The sequence below is a fragment of the Coregonus clupeaformis genome, chromosome 40, assembly GCF_020615455.1.
Source record: "Coregonus clupeaformis isolate EN_2021a chromosome 40, ASM2061545v1, whole genome shotgun sequence".
Taxonomy (NCBI): domain Eukaryota; kingdom Metazoa; phylum Chordata; class Actinopteri; order Salmoniformes; family Salmonidae; genus Coregonus; species Coregonus clupeaformis.
Window position 1 is genome coordinate 17,401,643 of NC_059231.1, and position 25,430 is coordinate 17,427,072.

The following is a 25,430-nucleotide window of genomic DNA, read 5'->3' on the forward strand; positions in this document are numbered from 1 at the left end:
ACAAACGTTATTTCATCCTCTTTCTCAGACTCTGAGCTACTCTTGGTAAATTCAGCCATTTTTGGGTTCCAAAAATGTCTCTCCTGCCAGTGACGCAACAATGCCAATATGGCAATTTACAGTTACAGTTAGCTGGCGTTCTAAATCCTATTGGCCCTCCTGTAGCTCAGTTGGTAGAGCATGGCGCTTGCAACGCAAGGGTTGTGGGTTCGATTCCCACGGGGGGCCAGTATGAAAAATGTATGCACTCACTAATTGTAAGTCGCTCTGGATAAGAGCGTCTGCTAAATTACAAAAAATGTAAAAATGTCTCCATTCCCCTTTAATTGAACACTGATAGAACTCTGGGGGTCTCAAAGGGTCTATGGCAAGACAGACAGTGATGGATATTGGATATTCACTTTCTCAGTAGTACTCTTATGGCTGTAGCAAGGGCATTGAGAGGGGTCTGTGGATCAACGTTTTGTGACACTAGCCAAAGCTACAGCAACATAACTGAGTGAAATTATAGGCCTACAGTTATTTGTATTATTCCTTTACATGTTTTGCGTCATGAGTTAGGTTGTGGCCCGCTAGATACATCATTTGAGGAAAATTCTCAGCAACAAAAGAGTGATCAAATTAAGATCCTACATCTGTATCTTCAGAATAATTTGTCTCTTGTGCACCGTGTTACTGTCAACAGCATTCATTTCCATCAGTCAGTGGCAGCAGAGCAGAGCAGAGTGAAACTGGGTAAGGGATAATCAACGAGGGGCTATGCACTCTATGGAAAATTATGAACGGCATGTGGAAGGTGAGTTCCACGACACGCTAGTGGAGTGGAACTGACCTTTCACGGGGTTGCATTATTTTCCAGAGAACTCATAGAGCCCCGAGTTGATTATGCATTTTATACCATGGCTATAATTTAGCACATTTGCCACTAGAAATGTTTTCATTTGCCAGGTAGAAATGTGTTCAACATCCACTGAAGTAGATAGCAAGTTTACTAGATAGCTATAGTAGTTGCCGTGGTAACCAAACAAACAGACCTTCCTAGTTTAGCTAACCCAACCATCAGTCCTAGCTTGCCATTATGAAAATCGAATTCAACAACGGCAATAATGTTTTCAATTCAACTTTTGCTTTCAAAATCAGCTAAAACATACATTTACATTTTAGTCTAAATCCAAACTGGTTTTCTAGTAGGCTACTAACAGAGGCACATCCAATGTTTAAAAGGGGGCTCTTTGATTAAAACTATCAACTTCGGGTGGATTGACAATGGAACCCTGTTTAAAGTATACTTTTTATTTTTTTTATTAAGCTATCCAATTTTATCCTCCAGAAGAGGCAGAATATATATTATAGCAAATAATATGGCTAAACTCCAATGTAGGATAAACCAATCTTCTTGGCGAGAATGTATAACAACGTATCATGTTTATGAATGACATTGTAAACAACGATGGATTATGTCATACAACCAATTAATCTAGGTGTATGGAGATGTATGCTGAATACAAAATTATAACCTACTCATCACAGCTCTGTCACAAAAATGGAAAAGGCAATTATTTAAAAGAGAAAGGAATGAATTAGTTTGTCTGCCACCAATTAATAATAATAAATGGCTTAAAATGACTAATATAAATCGTAAAATGTATCAGTTTTACTTACGGTCAAGAGGGTTGACAACTATGCTGCATGAAATTCAAGATAGTTGGGAACGCATTTTCGATGTCCCAATACCATGGCATCGGTTTTATGAACTGATTAACAAAACAACAATTGATGCATCAATTCGTTCTTTTCAATTTAAGCTATTATATACAATTCTCGCTACAAAAAGAATGCTCAGTATATGGGGTATTCAACAGTCAGACCGGTGCAGACTCTGCCTTGCGGAAACAGAATCAATAGAGCATCTCTTTTGGTACTGTCCATCGGTGGCATATTTTTGGAGTCAGGTCCAGGAATGGTTGTTAAGCCATAATATCAGGGTGTGGTTGGACCTGTAAACTGTATTGCTGGAGGATTTGAAGGTCCACAGTCAGTCAATAGTAAATATCAATGTTGTGCTCTTGGGTAAAATAAATAAATTGGGGGGCAATTTCGGCAGAAATGTTGCAGATGGGGAGGTTCAAGTCCCTAGTGAGACACCATGGGAGAATGGAGGGATGTATTGGGAGAATAAATGTAGAATGAGGATTTATCGGGAAAGATTGGTTGATCTGTGGCTGTCTGAAGGGTGGAATTGATGAGTGTTGGAATAATTATATACACAAATGTACAGTATACATGTATGAGGTCCTCCAATCAGGGGTGAGGGTGGGGATGGGATTATTGTATGTTTTGCGTTTCACTATTTATATTTTGTGGTCAAGATCCATCTAAATCAAAACAAACAGTTTTATCTCTTCTTCTTATCTAATCAACAACATGCATGTCCGTATTTATGAATCACATTTCCCGACAACAGTGATGGGGATGTAAGTCATTGAGAGTGTACAGATGTAGAATCTTAATTTGAGCCAGTTTGCTACAGCAGGAAAATAATCCTGAAGCAACAGGAAATGTGAATTATTATGTGGATTATAATTAATGGACATTTTTGTAGGGGTTGATAAATATTTTGTAAGGGAAAATCAGGTCTGAAATTTCAAATAGGAAATTACAAACTTCAGAAGCCTTTTTAAACCTCAAATATATTACAAGTTTTAAACGTCCTGCAGTGGGTGATCAAATTAAGATCCTACATCTATACAAGCCATAATAAATGGTTAGTTTGAATTAACAGAGCTTTGGCTATCCTGTATCACTGTCGTTGAACTCTCTATTATCCCCTTGGACAAGTAGGCTACTGCTGGTACTAGCCCTAAGCTTCCTTTACACATCTAGCTCTGGCATTTGGCCTTAATGTTTGCAAGTGGATGAATGGGTAAAGGTTATTCTTACCAGGCCTCTGGTGTTATGTCCATCCTTCACACACACACACACACACACACACACACACACACACACACACACACACACACACACACACACACACACACACACACACACACACACACACACACACACACACACACACACACACACACACACACACACACACACACACACACACAGCTGTCCAGGGTCAAGTTAAGTACACACTGTCACCAGCCCTACTCTTCCCCAGTGACCAGCACTGGAATGGTACTCTGCCACAGTGACTGAAATGGTTTCCTAAAGGTACATTATTAATAATGTGTGTGTGTGTGTGTGTGTGTGTGATGTGCGAGTGAGAGAAATAGCTGCTGCTGCCCTGTCAGTCACAAACCAGTCAGTCCATTCACCCTACCTCTCAGCCTGTCAGTCACAAACCAGTCAGTCCAGTCACCCCACCCTACCTCTCAGCCATCCAAGAGTGTGTGTCTGCATGCTATGAGAGAGGAGTTTCTCAAATGTTCTCTCTTGTTTAACATGCCACTGTATCACCAAGATCATTTCACCATAATATTGACCAACCCCTTCGGAGCTCCATATCAGGATGTAGTCTTCCAGGCTAGGGAGGGCCCAGGATCTGTGTGGTTATCTATTGACCGGCTGTAGCCTAGTCTGTACGGCAGAGATAGCTTTTCATTATCAAAAAGCAACTGGATGTAAATATGAGGTCAACCTTTCCTTCTGAAAGTCTTCTGCCTCACGGAACAAGTTATACAGATCTTTCATGACAGGGCAGAAAGCAGCTTGACCTGATGCACGGCATGCTACTGCCAGCCTCATGCAGTCTCAACAACACACACACAACAAACAGCTTCTGAGCCAGTGGCCAGTGTTAAGTGCAGAGCTTTACGAGCCAATGAGGGGCCTGGTTAGTTGTACTGTTTAGAGAAAACAGAGTAGAGAGATCAGAGAGCAGCACTAACTCAAACCTGCTTTCGTCAGTCATTACAAAATGGCTATCTCGCCTGTGCAGGTCAATGCACCGCTGTCAGCACTAAACTCCTCACTGAATTGAACTCTAGTGTTTACATAAAAGAGCAAACATTAACAGACTGTCTAACACACATACACACACCATCCGTGAAGTCTTTTTGCTGTGCCCAAATCCACTGTGTGTGTGTGACGCAGCTTGCAAAGTGCGATCTTCTGAGTGTGTGATGGGATTAAAATGATTTATTTTTAACCTGAATTCCCTCTGCTGCTCACCCTCTCCCTCTGCTGCTCTTCCTCTGCTGCTCTCCCTCTCCCTCTGCTGCTCTCCCTCTCCCTCTGCTGCTCTCCCTCTGCTGCTCTCCCTCTCCCTCTGCTGCTCTCCCTCTCCCTCTGCTGCTCTCCCTCTGCTGCTTTCCCTTTCCCTCTGCTGCTCTCCCTCTCCCTCTGCTGCTCTCCCTCTCCCTCTGCTGCTCTCCCTCTCCCTCTCCTGCCCTCCCTCTGCTGCTCTCCCTCTCCCTCTGCTGCTCTCCCTCTGCTGCTCTCCCTCTCCTGCTCTCCCTCTCCCTCTGCTGCTCTCCCTCTCCTGCTCTCCCTCTCCCTCTGCTGCTCTCCCTCTCCCTCTGCTGCTCTCCCTCTCCCTCTGCTGCTCTCCCTCTCTGTGTTGTTGACCATCTCCTCCCGTTCCTCTTCCTCTTTCGTCCCTTTAATGAGCCTTAACACATACACACACACACACACACACGTCACCACAGGAGGCTGCTGAGGGGAGGACGACTCATAATAATGGCCAGAACGGAGCAAATGGAATGGTGTCAAACACCTGGAAACAATGTGTTTGATGTATTTGATACTATTCCACTTAACTTAAAGTTAAGACAAAGGTACAGTGAGATTGATCAAGCAGGGATCACGCAGCATCTTATCACCAAAACAGTAGAAACCAAAACAGACTACTCCAGCCTCACAAAGCAGATTTTTGGTTCTAACCGCTGTGTCTTTGTGAGACGCGATGTGGGTGAACGGATGATCTCCGCATGTGTAGTTCCCACCGTAAAGCATGGAGGAGGAGGTGTTATGGTGTGGGGGTGCTTTGCTGGTGACGCTGTCTGTGATTTATTTAGAATTCAAGGCACACTTAACCAACATGGCTACCACAGCATTCTGCAGCGATACGCCATCCCATCTGGTTTGGGCTTAGTGGGACTATCATTTGTTTCAACAGGACAATGACCTGGCCTCCACAATCCCCTGACCTCAACCCAATTGGGATGGTTTGGGATGAGTTGGACCGCAGAGTGAAGGAAAAGCAGCCAACAAGTGCTCAGCATATATGGGAACTCCTTCAAGACTGTTGGAAAAGCATTCCAGGTGAAGCTGGTTGAGAGAATGCCAAGAGTGTGCAAAGCTGTCATCAAGGCAAAGGGTAGCTATTTGAAGAATCTCAAATATAAAATATATTTTGATTTGTTTAACACTTTTTTGGTTACTACATGATACCATATGTGTTATTTAATAGTTTTGATGTCTTCACAATGTAGAAAATAATAAAAATAAAGAAAAACCCTGGAATGCTGCAGTGGTCTAAGGCACTGCACCGCAGTGCTAGCTGTGCCACTAGAGATCCTGGTTCGAGTCCAGGCTCTGTCGCAGCCGGCCGCGACCGGGAGACCCATGGGCGCGCGCACAATTGGTCCAGCGTCGTCCAAGGTAGGGGAGGGTTTAGCCGGCAGGGATGTGGGTTCGTTTCCCACGGGGGGCCAGTATGAAAAAAATAAAAAAAACATGTATGCATTCACTAACTGTAAGTCGCTCTGGATAAGAGCATCTGCTAAATGACTAAAATGTCAAATGTAAATGAATGAGTAGGTGTGTCCAAACTTTTGACTGGTACTGTATATATAAATTAACTATACAACAAAACAGCGGTCTGTTTTATCCTACACAATAAAAACAGAAAGAATGACACATAGTAAACAACAACAATCCTTCTCTATTAGAGAGTTTGAAAACAACAGCCCACTGTTCACTATCGGTTGTTTATCTATCTATATGTTCACTATCTGGGCAATAGGAACTGCGCCTACAATCTCAAATTGCTACTTTGTCTCACAAGAAATATACAAAATAACTAGACAAATCATTAGTTAATATGATTTTCTCTCCCTTACAATTCACAACCCCCCACCCCCCCGCTCTTCCCCAGTAGCACCTCTAAAGAGAGAGAGAGAGAGAGAGAGAGAGAGAGAGAGAGAGAGAGAGAGAGAGAGAGAGAGAGAGAGAGAGAGAGAGAGAGAGAGAGAGAGAGAGAGAGAGAGAGAGAGAGAGAGAGAGAGAGAGAGAGAGAGAGAGAGAGAGAGAGAGAGAGAGAGAGAGAGAGAGAGAGATACAAACAACCATTAGCCTCTGAGCCCTGTGTGTTCTGCCCTTGACATTAAATAGTCCACTCCATTCCTGCTCTTACCTTCCCCGGTTGTCATAGTGCAAAGCCTTCCTTCCACGCAGAGCAGAGAGAAGAGAGTGAGTGAACAGTCAGGGAGAATGTTGCTTCACGTCTGTGTGTCTCGCTCTCCCTCTCCCTGTTCTTCTCTCCTCTCTCTCTCCTCCTGTTCTAGTCTTGTGACTACTGCACCCAATACCGCTACCATCTCTCTCATTTTACATTGAAATTTTAGTAATTTAGCAGACGCTCTTATCCAGAGCAACTTACAGTAGTGAGTGCATACATTTTCATACTTTGTTTTTTGCATACGGGTCTCCCTTGGGAATCGAACCCATAACCCTGGCGTTGCAAGTAGAGGGCTGCGGGTCCGGACAGAGATCATTGTGGCGCGGTCAGACTGACTACTTTGGGATGAAAACATTTTGTTGTCTCGCTGATTATTTGGAAATGGTGGTCTTTCTGCTTTGTATGCGTTAGTCTAGGCCTACCTATTGTATTAAAAGCACATCTTTATCGCATTGTTTACACACACTCAGAATTCACTGCTTCAAGCTGGGACCATGGCTGGCAAGTGAGCTGCGTCACATATGCCTAAAATAGCATTGCAGGACTGTGGTTGGGTTCGGGACAAGTTCTTGCGGTAGTGTGAGGAAGTCGGACAGAAAGCCAGCGGGTGCAGGCGGGATGAAGAAATCAGTCTCTAGTTGCAAATGCCATGCTGCACCAACTGAGCCACACGGGACCACATATCAAGAGGCTCAGGCTGCAGTGGACCCCTCATTTTGCAGAGAAGTGGTATTTGGCCTTTCAGTTGAAAAAAGCCCCTCCTATCAGGTGAAGGTTGGCATGAGATTTAACAAAGAAACATAATTGAGGGTGAACATACAGTACAACAACCAACACAAACTGAGTCAATGGATGGCATCTTTATCTCAACAGCACCTATAAGCCTTCTGCAAGATACATCTGGGGATTTAGGCCAAATCACTGAGTTGTGGCAAATGTGACAGTCTACAGTAAGTCTATATGAGATTCACAGCCACAATCAGACAGCAGCCAAACACCCTACGTATCACAACCTTTCACCTCCACAGGAGGAAAGCGCATCGCTTACGCCTCAGCAGTCAGGACAGTCTAACATCATGTCCCAGGACGATGAACTACTAAAGCTCCTATTTCCTGTCAACTAAACTTAAGCATGGTCTACTTGTAGCCGATGTATACCTCTAGGGTATACAGATACTTTACCAGTACAATGACTGATGAAATTCAATAGTTTTCTGAAGTGTACTCTCGTGGAGGGAGATGCTGTATATGTTTTCCTCATGAAAACTGAAGAAGTACTCAGTCCATCTCCTTGCTCTAACCAAACTGGCCCAGTGAGAGGGAGACAAATGTTTGAGCTTGTGGTTCAGAACACTATTTATAAATGGCCTTAACAAACAATCAGTTTGCAATGCCAATAACTTTTCCTTTGGTTTCAGTCCATTAGCGACATTTCTCCATGTTCCTTTGAGGTAAGACAGATGGAGGTTAGGGAGAGGCTGAGGTTACTCTGGTCAGAAGGAAAGGAACAGGAGAGCTATTCCTTCAGTTCACTGACTAGCTGGGAGCATTCTGACCCCCATCTGTGTCTCCAGGTCCAAACGGCTAGGGGGCCCACACAACGCTGGTCAGCACAGAGGCAGGGTAGTATTCATTAGGACACACTGCAGCAAAATGTTTTGCAACAAGTGTTTCTAATTGGTCAAGTTCAGGTAGTTCCTCCCTGTTTCAGTCCGTTCTGTTCCATTTGGTGCCTAATGAATACGACCCATGTCTCTGCAGTGAAAGGCCCTCATTACCATGTTGTGTTCTGTTGACTGCCTTCTTCTCCTCTGTTGTTTATATCTCTAAGTTACACACACACACAGAAACTATTTCCCTTAGAGTCGAGAGCCGAGTTCCTTTTTACAAGCTAAGGAGGCAATCTTAGTCATCGCCCTCAGCTCTGTCATAAAATAATTTGCGTTGAACCGTTAGGGGAAAACAAAACAAAAGTGCCAAGTGCATAATGAATGGTGTAATATTACTTTTCATTATCAAATTAAAATGTCATCAAAACAGTGTGTGTCTGAGATTAATCTGGAAATATGAGTTTGAAGAGTGAGGGTGTGAAGCAATAAAGCCCTTACACAGAGACTTTCTTGAACGGTTTTGTTCCTTTAAATGTCTTACTGATCAACATTATTAGCAAATGCTTTAGAGAGTGTCTGCTAAATGATGTAAATGTAGAGTGTAGAGTAAATGTTGTTACTGCTATTATGCATAATAAAACAGAAAACTTCTATTAACTTCTGTGAAATAGAGTATTATTACTGTGTTACGTCTCAGGGTGATTTAATTTTCTTGATTGATTTGTTGTCTCTCTCAGTAAAGTCCTAAGTAATTGTCCTTGAGGGAGTTACTGTCTGAGGGCATGGAAAACAGTTCCTAAATGCTGAGCAGTTTCCACAGTTCCCCTCAGCTCAGCCATTCTACCTGTCCTGCAACCAAACACTGTACCCAGTCAGCTAGAATGTGATGGAGCCATTGCCCACGCCACTGCAAAGAGAGCTCACAGCTCTTGTTACACACTGACAGTGAACACTGAAACTGCTCCTTATTTACACAAAGACAGTTGTAAATAAGGTATTTGTTTTTCATTTTTAATACACTTGTAAACATTTCTAATAACCTGTTTTCGTTTTGTCATTATGGGGTAGTGTGTAGATTGATGAAGAAAAAAAATATTTCATCAATTTTAGAATAAGGCTGTAAACGTAACAAAATGTGGAAAAAGTCAAAGGGTCTGAATACTTTCCGAATGCACTGTATAAACACACACACACTACACAGACACTACTACACACACAGACAAATATAAACTTCACACACACACACACACACACACACACACACACACACACACACACACACACACACACACACACACACACACACACACACACACACAGCCTTGAAGGGATTACAGTGAGTCTGATCTGGCTTGGCTACACTGAGGGAATGCAACATCTGAGGCCCAGTGGAGGCTGCCCTCCTGTGGGGAAACTCATCCACTCAAGTCCCAGGTTGTCCGTCTGGCCCTCAGGCCTCCTCTCACCAACACACTGGTGACGGATGTGGAGAGTGGACACAACATGGGCAGGAGACAGCCAGGCCACAATGGTGCCAACAGCAAGGGGAGAGAAAGAAGAGGATAGAAAATGTGGTGAGAGGGGGGAGCGAGAAAGCTGGGGAAAGAGTGAGTGAGTGAAAATGGAGGGAGAGAGTTTCTAAGCATACAGTTCCTGGCCTCACACGGAAAAGAAAACAACAACAAACAAACGTGGTGCAATATCCATTTATCCCCGTCCCAAATCCAATCCACATTTTTCTACAAGTACAAAAGCACATTAGACTGATATTTTCTTGTTTTGCCTAATCTCAGGCGGCACTGCCTGCTTTTGGTAGAAACTGCCTCAACTTCAAAAGAGAAAGAGAACAGTAAAGACTATGAGCCCCGGTTGTGTTGTGTTTAATTCCCTCAACCCAAATAGAAATGGACCTAAATATCCAGCCTAGAGACACACACGCAGAGAGAGAGAAAAATAGACAGAGGAGAAAGAGAGGAGAGAGAGAAATCGATAGAGAAGAGAGAGAAAGCAATAAATAAATAAATAGAGAGAGAGAGAAATACATTTAAAAAATAGAGGAGAGAGCGAGATCACAGAGAAATTAGACAAATCCCCTCATAACCCTAGAGCTTCATGGGAAACAACTCTCAGCTAAGTCAATAAGATGGTTGTGTTTGAGTCCGTCTAAAGTTCCAGAAACTAGAAGTGCATAGAAAATACACAGGAAAAAGGAAAGACAGAGGAACCCAGGAAGCAAACATAGACACAAACAGCCCCAGAAGCCATGGTAATAACCCCTCCACCATGAATCAACACAACAGGAGTCCAGCAGCAGCACTCACCTGAACCTGATGATGGGATCATGTTCCCAGATCTTTGGACTTCATCAAATCTACTGAAAATTACATTCAACCTGCAGAGGAGAGGAGAGGAACAGAAGGTTATATTCAACCTGCAGAGGAGAGGAGAAGAAGATTGCATTCAACCCTAAGAGGAATGAAACAAAAGGAAGAGAAGGGCAAAGTAAGTAAGAGAAGAGGAAAGAGAGAAAACAGGTCAGAAAACTGAGAAAGAAACAGGAAGGTGAATAGCCTTCTCGCTGATTCACCCGACTGTATCGATCTCTACCCGTCAGGGAGAACTTTTCCCTCTGGCCTGTTCAGAAGAATGGAGAGCCAAACTAGACCCAATAAAACTGGCAGTTAAGCATTTAATAGGTAGAATGAGCGTTTGGAACGACCTTGGCCTGAAGAATGTAGAGTAAAAACCTAAAAAGGCAGTACTGATAGAATGTGATACAGAATACAATTTCCTCCAAGTCACCCAGTGGTGTAGTGCTATTGTTTTAGGTCATCATTTCTCCAATTGCAACATTTGCCCTATGCCAACACATATTGTCACAAGAAAATGTTATATTTGTAATACCCTCAAACACCCAATTAGGCATATCTAATTTCAAAATAGGTCATCACTATCAATGGTGAATGATAACTCTTCACGTTTTACCGGTGAAATGTCCAAACTGCATCTGCATGCCAAATATTTGATCTCAATCAGTTTCATGGAATATGCATTTAGATCTTCTTGAATTTCTGTTTCGTGAGCGAATTAGAGCAGATGGTGTTAACAAACTATTAGCCTTTCTTGTATTTTGTTTCAATCAAAGCATATATCCTGCCTAGTGGCACGCATCACTAAGGACGTAACATGGTCCACACACACCCGTCCAGTCGTGAAGAGGGCACGGCAGCGCCTCTTCCCCCTCAGGAGGCTGAGGAGATTTGCCATGGGCCCTCAGATCCTCAAAAAGTTCTACAGCTGCACCATCGAGAGCAACTTGACTGGCTGCATCACCTCTTGACCGCAAAGCGCTACAAAGGGTGGTGCGGACAGCCCAGTACATCACTTGTGCCGAGCTCCCTGCCATCCAGGACCTCTATATCAGGCGGTGTCAGAGGAAGGGCCGAAAAATTGGCAAAGACCCCAGCCACCCAAGCAATAGACTGAACTCTGCTACCGTCCTGTAAACGATACCGGAGCATCAGCTCTCGGGCCAACAGGCTCCAAGACAGCTTCTAACCCCAAGCCATAAGACTGCTAAATAGTCAATTAACGGTCCCCAAACTATTTGCACTGACCCTATCTTGCACTGACTCTACGCACACTCACTATACTTTATTTACACACCATATACACACTGTCACTCCCACACATTCAAACACTACATACGCACACACGACACACACACACACACACACGCATACCGACACAACACAAACACACACATTATTTGCTGCTGCTACTCTGTTCTTTATTTTACTCTTATTATTATCTATCCTGATGCCTAGTCACTTTACCATGCCTTCATGTACAGTGGGGGAAAAAAGTATTTAGTCAGCCACCAATTGTGCAAGTTCTCCCACTTAGAAAGATGAGAGAGGCCTGTCATTTTCATCATAGGTACACGTCAACTATGACAGACAAATTGAGCATTTTTTTTTCCAGAAAATCACATTGTAGGATTTTTTATGAATTTATTTGCAAATTATGGTGGAAAATAAGTATTTGGTCACCTACAAACAAGCAAGATTTCTGGCTCTCACATACCTGTAACTTCTTCTTTAAAAGGCTCCTCTGTCCTCCACTCGTTACCTGTATTAATGGCACCTGTTTGAACTTGTTATCAGTATAAAAGACACCTGTCCACAACCTCAAACAGTCACACTCCAAACTCCACTATGGCCAAGACCAAAGAGCTGTCAAAGGACACCAGAAACAAAATTGTAGACCTGCACCAGGCTGGGAAGACTGAATCTGCAATAGGTAAGCAGCTTGGTTTGAAGAAATCAACTGTGGGAGCAATTATTAGGAAATGGAAGACATACAAGACCACTGATAATCTCCCTCGATCTGGGGCTCCACGCAAGATCTCACCCCGTGGGGTCAAAATGATCACAAGAACGGTGAGCAAAAATCCCAGAACCACACGGGGGGACCTAGTGAATGACCTGCAGAGAGCTGGGACCAAAGTAACAAAGCTACCATCAGTAACACACTACGCCGCCAGGGACTCAAATCCTGCAGTGCCAGACGTGTCCCCCTGCTTAAGCCAGTACATGTCCAGGCCCATCTGAAGTTGCTAGAGTGCATTTGGATGATCCAGAAGAGGATTGGGAGAATGTCATATGGTCAGATGAAACCAAAATAGAACTTTTTGGTAAAAACTCAACTCGTCGTGTTTGGAGGACAAAGAATACTGAGTTGCATCCAAAGAACACCATACCTACTGTGAAGCATGGGGGTGGAAACATCATGCTTTGGGGCTGTTTTTCTGCAAAGGGACCAGGACGACTAATCCGTGTAAAGGAAAGAATGAATGGGGCCATGTATCGTGAGATTTTGAGTGAAAACCTCCTTCCATCAGCAAGGGCATTGAAGATGAAACGTGGCTGGGTCTTTCAGCATGACAATGATCCCAAACACACCGCCCGGGCAACGAAGGAGTGGCTTCGTAAGAAGCATTTCAAGGTCCTGGAGTGGCCTAGCCAGTCTCCAGATCTCAACCCCATAGAAAATCTTTGGAGGGAGTTGAAAGTCCGTGTTGCCCAGCGACAGCCCCAAAACATCACTGCTCTAGAGGAGATCAGCATGGAGGAATGGGCCAAAATACCAGCAAACAGTGTGAGAAAACCTTGTGAAGACTTACAGAAAACGTTTGACCTGTGTCATTGCCAACAAAGGGTATATAACAAAGTATTGAGAAACTTTTGTTATTGACCAAATACTTATTTTCCACCATAATTTGCAAATAAATTCATTAAAAATCCTACAATGTGATTTTCTGGAGAAAAAAAATCTCATTTTGTCTGTCATAGTTGACGTGTACCTATGATGAAAATTACAGGCCTCTCTCATCTTTTTAAGTGGGAGAACTCGCACAATTGGTGGCTGACTAAATACTTTTTTTCCCCACTGTACAGATCTACCTCAATTACCTCATACCCCTGCACAATGATATGGTACTGGTACTCCCTGTATATAGCTCCATTCTTGCGTATTTTATTTTAATCCTCATGTTAGTTAGTATTTTATTTTGTATTATTATTTTCTAAACTCTGTATCGTTGAGAAAGATTCATAAGCAAGCATTTCACTGTAAAGTCTACAGTTGTATTCAGCGCATCTGATAAATATAATTTGAATTGATTTGACGCGCTGTTCAGTTTTGGCCACATGAGAAAAGAAATGCCACTATTCCGCTTATTCTTTCTGTGTCTCTGTATCTATATTGCACCTTTAAGTCAAACGTAGCCTGAAGCACACATGGAGAATCACTGCTCACTCATAACTTCTCCAACTCATCAAAATAATGTCTTATCTAGTTTACAGCGATAATCAGAGACATCAGTTCAGAACGATGTGACTGATAGTCATTTTCCTGTGCGTTTTTGCTGCCAACTTTACTTTATTTTTCCTTTTTTCCATCGCAACTTTTTTCCCTCATTCAACTTTTTCACTCCGGACGCTTTATCTGGACATGGTTCGTCAACATCTTCAACAGCCGAAGCTAAGTAGTAACATTAACATGATGTCTTCTAATTGCAGTCGCTGTACTCATAATATACAGGAGAACGATCGCCTTACGGCGAGAATAGCTGTGCTACAAGCCCAGCTTCAGACGCAATCGTTAGGCAAGGGTAATTTCAGTGTAGGAAAGGAAGAAACAGCGTCTGTGCCACCAGTAAGTACAGATAGTAACGTTAGTATAAATCCCCCCGCACAGTCCCCGCAGCCGGACAACTTTCTCATGGCTTCTGGAGGGAAATACTGTTGGAATGATCAACCGGTGTCGCTCATTCAGCCGACAGAAACTTTCAACCGGTTTTCCCCATTATGTAGCGAGTCGGAGTCTGAGTCTGAGTCTTCTCTTGTCTCTACTCCTCCCGTTACGGGGTCTGAGACGCCGAAGGCTCCCACCATTAGCTCTGACAAATTGAAAACCCTAGTCATTGGCGACTCCATTACCCGCAGTATTAGACTTAAAACGAATCACCCAGCGATCATACACTGTTTACCAGGGGGCAGGGCTACCGACGTTAAGGCTAATCTAAAGATGGTGCTGGCTAAAGCTAAAACTGGCGAGTGTAGAGAGTATAGAGATATTGTTATCCACGTCGGCACCAACGATGTTAGGATGAAACAGTCAGAGGTCACCAAGTGCAACATAGCTTCAGCGTGTAAATTAGCTAGAAAGATGTGTCGGCATCGAGTAATTGTCTCTGGCCCCCTCCCAGTTAGGGGGAGTGACGAGCTCTACAGCAGAGTCTCAGCACTCAATCGCTGGTTGAAAACTGTTTTCTGCCCCTCCCAAAAGATAGAATTTGTAGATAATTGGCCCTCTTTCTGGGACTCACCCACAAACAGGACCAAGCCTGACCTGCTGATGAGGGACGGACTCCATCCTAGCTGGAGGGGTGCTCTCATCTTATCTACCAACATAGATAGGGCTCTAACTCCTCTAGCCCCACAGTGAAATAGGGTGCAGGCCAGGCAGCAGGCTGTTAGCCAACCTGCCAGCTTAGTGGAGTCTGCCAATAGCACAGTCAGTGTAGTCAGCTCAGCCATACCCATTGAGACTGTGTCTGTGCCTCGACCTAGGTTGGGCAAAACTAAACATGGCGGTGTTCACCTTAGCAATCTTATTAGGATAAAGACCTCCTCCATTCCTGCCATTATTGAAAGAGATCGTGATACCTCACATCTCAAAATAGGGTTACTTAATGTTAGATCCCTCACTTCAAAGGCAGTCATAGTCAATGAACTAATCACTGATCATAATCTTGATGTGATTGGCCTGACTGAAACATGGCTTAAGCCTGATGAATTTGCTGTGTTAAATGAGGCCTCACCTCCTGGTTACACTAGTGACCATATTCCCCGTGCATCCCGCAAAGGCGGAGGTGTTGCTAACATTTACGATAGCAAATTTCAATTTACAAAAAAAAAATGGCGTTTTCGTCTTTTGAGCTTCTAGTCATGAAATCTATGCAGCCTACTCAATCACTTTTTATAGCTACTGTTTACAGGCCTCCTGGGCCATATACAGCGTTCCTCTCTGAGTTTCCTGAATTCCTATCAGACCTTGTAGTCATAGCAGATCATATTCTAATTTTTGGTGATTTTAATATTCACATGGAGAAGTCCACAGACCCACTCCAAAAGTCTTTCGGAGCCATCATCGACTCAGTGGGTTTTGTCCAACATGTCTCTGGACCTACTCACTGCCACAGTCATACTCTGGACCTAGTTTTGTCCCATGGAATAAATGTTGTAGATCTTAATGTTTTTCCACAAAATCCTGGACTATCGGACCACCATTTTATTACGTTTGCAATCGCAACAAATAATCTGCTCAGACCCCAACCAAGGAGCATCAAAAGTCGTGCTATAAATTCTCAGACAACACAAAAATTCCTTGATGCCCTTCCAGACTCCTTCTGCCTACCCAAGGACGTCAGAGGACAAAAATCAGTTAACCACTTAACTGAGGAACTCAATTTAACCTTGCGCAATACCCTAGATGCAGTTGCACCCCTAAAAACGAAAAACATTTGTCATAAGAAACTAGCTCCTGGTATACAGAAAATACCCGGAGCTTTGAAGCAAGCTTCCAGGAAATTGGAACGGAAATGGCGCCACACCAAACTGGAAGTCTTCCGACTAGCTTGGAAAGACAGTACCGTGCAGTACCGAAGAGCCCTCACTGCTGCTCGATCATCCTACTTTTCCAACTTAAATCGAGGAAAATAAGAACAATCCAAAATTTCTTTTTGATACTGTTGCAAAGCTAACTAAAAAGCAGCATTCCCCAAGAGAGGATGGCTTTCACTTCAGCAGTAATAAATTCATGAACTTCTTTGAGGAAAAGATCATGACCATTAGAAAGCAAATTACGGACTCCTCTTTGAATCTGCGTATTCCTCCAGGGCTTAGCTGTCCTGGATCTGCACAGCTCTGCGAGGGCCTGGGATCGGGAGAGACACTTAAGTGTTTTAGTACTATATCTCTTGACACAATGATGAAAATAATCATGGCCTCTAAACCTTCAAGCTGCATACTGGATCCTATTCCTACTAAACTGCTGAAGGAGCTGCTTCCTGTGCTTGGCCCTCCTATGTTGAACATAATAAACAGCTCTCTATCCACCGGATGTGTACCAAACTCACTAAAAGTGGCAGTGATAAAGCCTCTCTTGGAAAAGCCAAACCTTGACCCGGAAAATATAAAAAACTATCGGCCTATATCGAATCTTCCATTCCTCTCAAAATTTTTAGAAAAAGCTGTTGCGCAGCAACTCACTGCCTTTCTGAAGACAAACAATGTATACGAAATGCTTCAGTCTGGTTTTAGACCCCATCATAGCACTGAGACTGCACTTGTGAAGGTGGTAAATGACCTTTTAATGGCGTCAGACCGAGGCTCTGCATCTGTCCTCGTGCTACTAGACCTTAGTGCTGCCTTTGACACTATCGATCACCACATTCTTTTGGAGAGACTGGAAACCCAAATTGGTCTACACGGACAAGTTCTGGCCTGGTTTAGATCTTACCTGTCGGAAAGATATCAGTTTGTCTCTGTGAATGGTCTGTCCTCCGACAAATCAACTGTACATTTCAGTGTTCCTCAAGGTTCCGTTTTAGGACCACTATTGTTTTCACTATATATTTTACCTCTTGGGGATGTTATTCGAAAACATAATGTTAACTTTCACTGCTATGCGGATGACACACAGCTGTACATTTCAATGAAACATGGTGAAGCCCCAAAATTGCCCTCGCTAGAAGCCTGTGTTTCAGACATAAGGAAGTGGATGGCTGAAAACTTTCTACTTTTAAACTCGGACAAAACAGAGATGCTTGTTCTAGGTCCCAAGAAACAAAGAGATCTTCTGTTAAATCTGACAATTCATCTTGATGGTTGTAAAGTCGTCTCAAATAAAACTGTGAAGGACCTCGGCGTTACTCTTGACCCTGATCTCTCTTTTGACGAACATATCAAGACTGTTTCAAGGACAGCTTTTTTCCATCTACGTAACATTGCAAAAATCAGAAATTTTCTGTCCAAAAATGATGCAGAAAAATTAATCCATGCATTTGTTACTTCTAGGTTAGACTACTGCAATGCTCTACTTTCCGGCTACCCGGATAAAGCACTAAATAAACTTCAGTTAGTGCTAAATACGGCTGCTAGAATCCTGACTAGAACCAAGAAATTTGATCATATTACTCCAGTGCTAGCTTCCCTACACTGGCTTCCTGTTAAGGCAAGGGCTGATTTCAAGGTTTTACTGTTAACCTATAAAGCGTTACATGGGCTTGCTCCTACCTATCTTTCCGAGTTGGTCCTGCCGTACATACCAATACGTACGCTACGGTCACAAGACGCAGGCCTCCTAATTGTCCCTAGAATTTCTAAGCAAACAGCGGGAGGCAGGGCTTTCTCCTATAGATCTCCATTTTTATGGAACAGTTTGCCTACCCATGTGAGAGACGCAGACTCGGTCTCAACCTTTAAGTCTTTACTGAAGACTTCTCTCTTCAGTAGGTCATATGATTGAGTGTAGTCTGGCCCAGGAGTGTGAAGGTGAACGGAAAGGCTCTGGAGCAACGAACAGCCCTTGCTGTCTCTGCCAGGCCGGTTCCCCTCTCTCCACTGGGGTTCTCTGCCTCTAACCCTGTTACAGGGGCTGAGTCACTGGCTTGCTGGTGCTCTTTCATGCCGTCCCTAGGAGGGGTGCGTCACTTGAGTGGGTTGAGTTACTGACGTGATCTTCCTGTCTGGGTTGGCGCCCCCCCTTGGTTTGTGCTGTGGTGGAGACCTCTGTGGGCTATACTCGGCCTTGTCTCAGGATTGTAAGTTGGTGGTTGAGGATATCCCTCTGGTGGTGCGGGGGCTGTGCTTTGGCAGAGTGGGTGGGGTTATATCCTTCCTGTTTGGCCCTGTCCGGGGTTTCTTCGGATGGGGCCACAGTGTCTCCGGACCGCTCCTGTCTCAGCCTCCAGTATTTATGCTGCAGTAGTTTATGTGTCGGGGGCTGGGGTTAGTTAGTTATACCTGGAGTACTTCTCCTGTCTTATCCAGTGTCCTGTGTGAATTTAAGTATGCTCTCTCTAATTCTCTCGTTCTCTCTTTCTCTCTGAGAACCTGAGCCCTAGGACCATACGTCAGGACTACCGGGCATGATGACACCTTGCTGTCCCCAGTCCGCCTGGCCTTGCTGCTATTCCAGTTTCAACTGTTCTGCCTGCGGCTACGAAACCCCTACCTGTCCCAGACCTGCTGTTTTCAACTCTTTAATGATCGGCTATGAAAAGCCAACTGAGAGACCTGAGCCCTAGGACCATACGTCGGGACTACCGGCCGTGGTGACTCCTTGCTGTCCCCAGTCCGCCTGGCCTTGCTGCTATTCCAGTTTCAACTGTTCTGCCTGCGGTTATGGAACCCCTACCTGTCCCAGACCTGCTGTTTTCAACTCTTAATGATCGGCTATGAAAAGCCAACTGAGATTTATTCCTGATTATTATTTGACCATGCTTGTCACTTATGAACATTTTTGAACATCTTGGCATGGTTCTGTTATAATCTCCACCCGGCACAGCCAGAAGAGGACTGGCCACCCCTCATAGCCTGGTTCCTCTCTAGGTTTCTTCCTAGGTTTTGGCCTTTCTAGGGAGTTTTTCCTAGCCACCGTGCTTCTACACCTGCATTACTAGCTGTTTGGGGTTTTAGGCTGGGTTTCTGTAAAGCACTTCGAGATATTAGCTGATGTAAGAAGGGCTATATAAAATAAAATTGATTGATTGATTGATTGATTGATATGTCAGGACTGGCTCACCTGCTGTGTTGAAAGCCGTCTCTGACTAACACAATTCTTTACAAACACACACACACATCCTAGGCTACAGTTCTCTGCCAACTCAAATCAACAAAATGTATAGATGTATGATTTAATAAATATGTAGGGTTTATTTCCACTGCATTAAGCTTCCACATGCTTCGGTTCGGCTGGCGAACCGAACCAGTGTGCTCGCATACTCCCTTAAAATACCTTTACTTGAAAAACGCAAAAAAGCCGCAATAGTACTGTTTGTCCATCTTGAGACGCCGTAGCCAGTATGCACTTCCTCAAAATAGTCCAAATTAATCTAAATATATGTCATTCATTCATTCTGACGTTTTTGCAGAGATCTTAGTTGCGTAATTTTACATCTAAGATGTTTGGTGCAGTATTTCTCAAGTGAAAGAATGTGCATGAAAACAAGTTGTCTATCGTTGAATGACAACAAACACCTCATTGAAGGATCCCTACTGTTGACCAATGACCAACGAAGGGGCGTAGACTTCGGCTCGCCTCAATAAAAAAAAAAATCTGCACGAACAGCCGAATCAAAAAGATTAAAAACGTCACAAAATGTCCTCATAATATACTGATAAGATGAGGCAGGTTCTTATTTGGTGTTAGTTAATGAAAAGGCTGTGTAGATTTAATCCCTCCAGGTTTCCATTGTACCACTTTGACTTGGAAATGAGGCCAAATGTAGATGCTGGCAGCTAAATCCTTTTTCATTCTAATGCAATTTTACACAATTTGCATTTGCTTCTCTCTTTCTATTCAAATATAGTACAGTCCTAAGCCAATATCCCCACCCCTTTTCCCACAGATGGTAGTTTGCTAAATTGCCTAAATTAGAATGACATTCTCACACTGTTTGCAACATAGGCTATTTGTGGTCCTCTGTAGCTCAATTGGTAGAGCATGGCGCTTGTAACGCCAGGGTAGTGGGTTCGATCCCCGGGACCACCCATACGTAAAAATTTAGGCACACATGACTGTAAGTCGCTTTGGATAAAAGCGTCTGCTAAATGGCATATTATATTATTATTATTATTAAATCACATTCATTACTGTGGTAGACATTGATGTAATCAAGGCTTTATTAAAAACATTGAATCAAATAAATACAAAGCACATTGCTTGCAGGAAATGGCAGGAAACTCCGATCTGAACATATGGATAAGAAGGCTTAGTTAGTATTTAACTGGATCTAACAAATCTGCATTTTAATTGCTCATGGATCTCTTGGGAGTAAATGGATTAAGAGTGTTCCTACAGACAGGAGGATCGCACAGGTGGTCACTAGAGAGCCTCAGCGCCCACCCTGGCCTGGGCCCTGAACCAATCTAATCATGGGCAGAGGAAGCACTCCTAAAGGGAGACCAAATTAGCTTATCCCTCCTCCAACCCTGCCCCTTCAAGTTCCCAATTTCCTTTGGGTCTGGGAAATAGTTTTGTAATACTAGCTGAAACAATCAAGGGTGGGTAGGAGAAGCAGTACAAGGACCAACAATGTGGGCTGAAAGAGGAAGATTGACTGTGAAAAACAGTTCATAGTGACAAACTGAGATCAAGGAGGATGGATGCCTCCTTCCTAGAGTGCATTGCATGTTACTAGCCTGTGGGCACGGTAGTAAACCAAACTAAACAGGGGGCACTGTAATAAACTAAACGGGGGGACGACAGATGCCCCAGACGGAACGGTCCCAGGAACAGATGTTCCCCTTTAATTCTCAACCACAGAGATAAATGGGAATTAATCAATCTGCTGCCCAGTCTCAGCCCCACTCAAACATGCACGCACTTAGTTAGAGCCCAGCCTGAGTCATCATAACCATTGTCTCTGTCACTCCCACTACCATCATGTTTAAATAGCATACTGTGGTATCACTTAGCATCGCTGAGGCCTGTGTGGCCAATCGGTGTGACCCGGTTACAAGATTAGCCTATCGTGGGCCTGCATCCGTGCTTCTGCAACAGCTGATCTCCAATAAGGTGTCATGGTACAGTGGTCGGTCTAATGCAATAAGAACTGTATTGGTATACAGATTAATTCAATAAAGACTGATGGCTGGCTACCATACACTCAATCCCTTCCCCACCTCCATGCCACAGACACAGGCAGGCTGGTGCGGCAGCGCTGACGTTATATTACCCATGAGGCTTCACTTCTCACAGGGGAAAGTTCATTGGAGGCCTCACAGCCATAGTGAAAGAGTAGCTAGCTGGCTAGCTAGTGGTTATAGTGGAGTGTTCTTTATTCAACGCTGCAGGCCAGGGCAGAGCAGGGGGAGAGGGATCAGTAGATTATAACAGTTGATAGAAGTCCCTGCAGAAAGTAGGCCATTCATTTTAAAAAGTCACTTTTGATTTGAAAGATTTTGCATTGCCAGGGTTATATAGTAAGCTTGAATGAAACACATCTAACACTTGACATAACAGATCATTTAACCTAGGTGGTTTGCTTCCCTTTTGGTCATTTACATTAGACCAACCCCTCTTTCCCACTGTTCTGGTCTACACTGTTCTGGTCTACACTGTTCTGGTCTACACTGTTCTGGTCTACAGTGTTCTGGTCTACACTGTTCTGGTCTACACTGTTCTGGTCTACACTGTTCTGGTCTACAGTGTTCTGGTCTACACTGTTCTGGTCTACAGTGTTCTGGTCTACACTGTTCTGGTCTACACTGTTCTGGTCTACAGTGTTCTGTAGGCTGTTAAAATGATCAGAGAAAGTGCACTTCAGAATTAAATATTTTGCATATTTGCTAAATGTTAATGGTATAGGCCTACAGAATGGAATTATGGTTGAATGGAGTCATTTAGGTGGTTACATTCCCTTTAGGACCTTTACATTAGACCCCACCCCTCTTTCACACTGTTGTAGCCTAGAGAGAGAGAGGGAGAGAGAGAGAGAGAATACCTGACCACTGTGACTGACCCAAAATTAAGGAAAGCATTGAGTATATACATACTCAGTGAGCATAGCCTTGCTATTGAGAGACCCCACTGTAGGCAGACCTGGCTCTCAAGAGAAGGCTATGTGCACACTGCCCACAAAATGAGGTGGAAACTGAGCTGCACTTCCTAATCCCCTGCCAAATGTATGACCATATTAGAGAGACATATTTCCCTCAGATTACACAGACCCAGAAAGGATTCGAAAACAAATCCAATTTTGATAAACTCCTAGATCTATTGGGTGAAATACCAGTGTGCCATCACAGCAGCAAGATTTGTGACCTGTTGCCACAAGAAAAGGGCAACCAGTGAAAAACAAACACCATTGTAAATACAACCCATATTGATGTTTATTTATTTTCCCATTTGTACTTTAACTATTTGCACATTGTTACAACACTGTATATAGCCATAATATGACATTTGAAATGTCTCTATTCCTTTGAAACTTTTGTGAGTGTAATGTTTACTGTTAATTTTTGATTGTTTATTTCACTTTTGTTTATTATCTATTTCACTTGATTTGGCAATGTAAACATATGTTTCCCATGCCAATAAAGCCCTTTGAATTGAATTGATTTGAACTGAGAGAGAGAGGAGTGAGATAAGAATGAGAGAGGGAGGAGTGTGAGAGAGAAAGAGGAGTGAGAGAACGAGAAAGAGGAGTGAGAGAAAGTGTGAGTGTGTGAGTGAGTGAGTGAGTGAGTGAGTGAGATAAGGGGAAGAGAGACAATCAGAGTGACAGACAGAGACAGACAGAGAGAGAGACACAATCAGAGTGACAGAGAGACAGACAGAGAGACAGACAGAGAGGTAGAAGGTCCATCATACCGTGACTGTGGTAGGCCCTTCTTGCTGAGGTCCATCCTCACCCTCTCCCCCACGTGTCTGTAGATCTCCACCAGGCAGCCCATAGCTCCGTCTCTCACCTGAGGACAACAGGGGGGGAAGGTTCAATCTAGAACATGCCCTAACAGGACTACAATAGAATATGACAATGTCTTTATCTACTGACAGAATGCAACCCCCAGTCACTCACAGATGTGTATACGCTAACAATAATATGATTTGTTTACAGATCTTGAAACAGTCACGAACAGAAACATTAGTCTGCATCCCCCAACAGATAGCACTGTTCTGTTCTGTGGCTGCCACTAGGGGGCTTCATGTCCCTGTAGAAATGCCTTTGTGTCCATCTGCGCTAGAACTCTCCCCCTCCCTGGCCAGCAGTGTAATAACCTGATTCATGACACAGCAAACAGGCCGTACGTACCTGACTGGTGGGATCACCTAGTAGATTACATATGTGAGGGACTATTTTACTGAGGGTTAAGCCTTGAGCTCCGTACCTGGAAGAACAAAGAGGGAGAGAGAGAAAGCATGCCAATGACATCATAGGTAAGAATCAGCATCACTGCAAATAGACTCCTGACAATAAAGACCTTACCATAATATCATTTTTAAATTCCCTATGATACACAAATCAAACCTAGGCTCATCCATTCTCTTGGCAGTTAGCTACATTTCCATTGCTATCAGAGTATTATAAACCAGAAATCTACAAATGTATATTGAATCCTTCCCTGTCTATTACGAACTAATGATGAAAAACATTAGCAATGTTAAAAGAAATCAGCCGAGAGCTCTAATGCCCATCTGTTCTATAGTAAGAAAAGAGACAGTTTCATAGATGGGTTATTGAGAGGCCAGGGAGTCTTACATGTTGAGCGTTGAGATGAGGCAAAGGCACACTCCCTCTCTGGTCCTGTTGTTCTTGTGTTTGAAGCCTCCCAGCATTCTATCCCACACGTACTGGGGAGGAGAGGACAGGATATTTATACCAGGTCAACAATCAAATCGCTTTTTATCACAGATCAGGATCATATCAATTAACATACAATCGAGTAAGGAATCAAAACCTACTAGGGATTCAGGAATTAATCAACAGGGAAGGAATTGTGGGATTGACTCAAGACCTTTGTCAATAGCTTGTCTATGAGGACAGGTTAGCCCAGGAAAGCTCCACCTGTGGGGGGGGTGTGTGTATGTACCTGTGGGGAGGCAGCCTGCTCCATGATCTTCAGCAGCAGGATTTGATCTTGTTCTCTGACTTGGTCTTTGGAATCACCCAGACGATCTATCAGACTGGGCAGTACTGGAGACACACAGGACAGAGGGATGGAGACACAGAGGAGAGAAGAGAAGAACAGACAGGGGAAGGGTTAGCATTGTTATCTAAAGGTGTGAACGATGAGTTAAAATCCAATGGCGCTCAATAGTTTAGTCTAGGCAGGGATACAATACAGTGATTTTTAGTCTGACATTTTGTCTAGAAACCTAAACCAATTTTTCTTTGAACTAATTTAAGCATGAAGAAAGTGATATTTTTTAAGATAATAAAATGACAATCTTACCTGTTCCCACGTGGTTCCTAAATCGGTCCTGTAGCCTTGTCACTAGGGCAGATAAAAGGTCTATTCCTAGCAAAGCCACCTGGAAAACACAAAAGTAGGACATTTTGAATAAACATAAAAATATGAAATAAAGTACATAGAAATAAAAATTCCATCATAAGTTAACACTTTTTAACAACATAAAACTGAATCTAACAATTTGTCTCTTCCTTCAGAATTCATTTCAGTATGCAAATTCGTTTTGCAAAGGGTTGTGGGTAAACAGAAATATAGTCACACTATCTTCTCATAAAAGGACAATGGATGATCCTTCCTCTCTGAAACGTTTGTAGTATTGACTTATTATACATTTAGGACAGTACAGCCATAGAAAACGAATTTTAAAAATTGTCACCCACCATAGGAAAACCATGGCTGATGTAAGGTAAGTGCATTGCCCCCCTAACTCATTAACTTTCCTTGTCATGGGGTGAGAGTGCTGCTCAATGAACGTCTAGTGAGAGTAGCCCTGCTAACACCATAATGACACATAAGCATCACCTGAGCTTGCTCAGGCCATGGTGCAATTTTTGGAACATTCAATCTTGTAAATGAAATGGGGCACTATGCAAGGAACACTGCCATCTATTGGTTTGTGTGATAGGAAGTAGTAACAGTAAA

At 43.4% G+C, this 25,430-nt stretch overlaps 1 protein-coding gene and 1 non-coding gene across 14 annotated transcripts in view; one reads left to right on the plus strand and one right to left on the minus strand.

Annotated features, from left to right (window-relative positions):
* Positions 1-25,430, minus strand: part of LOC121554960 (CLIP-associating protein 1-A) — a 110,921-nt gene that overhangs the window by 55,376 nt on the left and 30,115 nt on the right. For all 13 annotated transcript variants that reach the window (XM_041868681.2, XM_041868680.2, XM_041868679.2 and 10 more), the window contains exons 3-8: positions 24,771-24,849; positions 24,408-24,511; positions 24,077-24,168; positions 23,630-23,705; positions 23,188-23,285; positions 10,344-10,414 (exon numbers count right to left, since the gene is read on the minus strand). In XM_041868681.2, the coding sequence (XP_041724615.2) occupies positions 10,344-10,414; positions 23,188-23,285; positions 23,630-23,705; positions 24,077-24,168; positions 24,408-24,511; positions 24,771-24,849 (520 nt within the window). The remainder of the gene's footprint in view (positions 1-10,343; positions 10,415-23,187; positions 23,286-23,629; positions 23,706-24,076; positions 24,169-24,407; positions 24,512-24,770; positions 24,850-25,430) is intronic.
* Positions 25,223-25,347, plus strand: LOC121555208. Its single transcript, XR_005997852.1, has one exon. It is a non-coding gene; the product is annotated as a U4atac minor spliceosomal RNA (small nuclear RNA).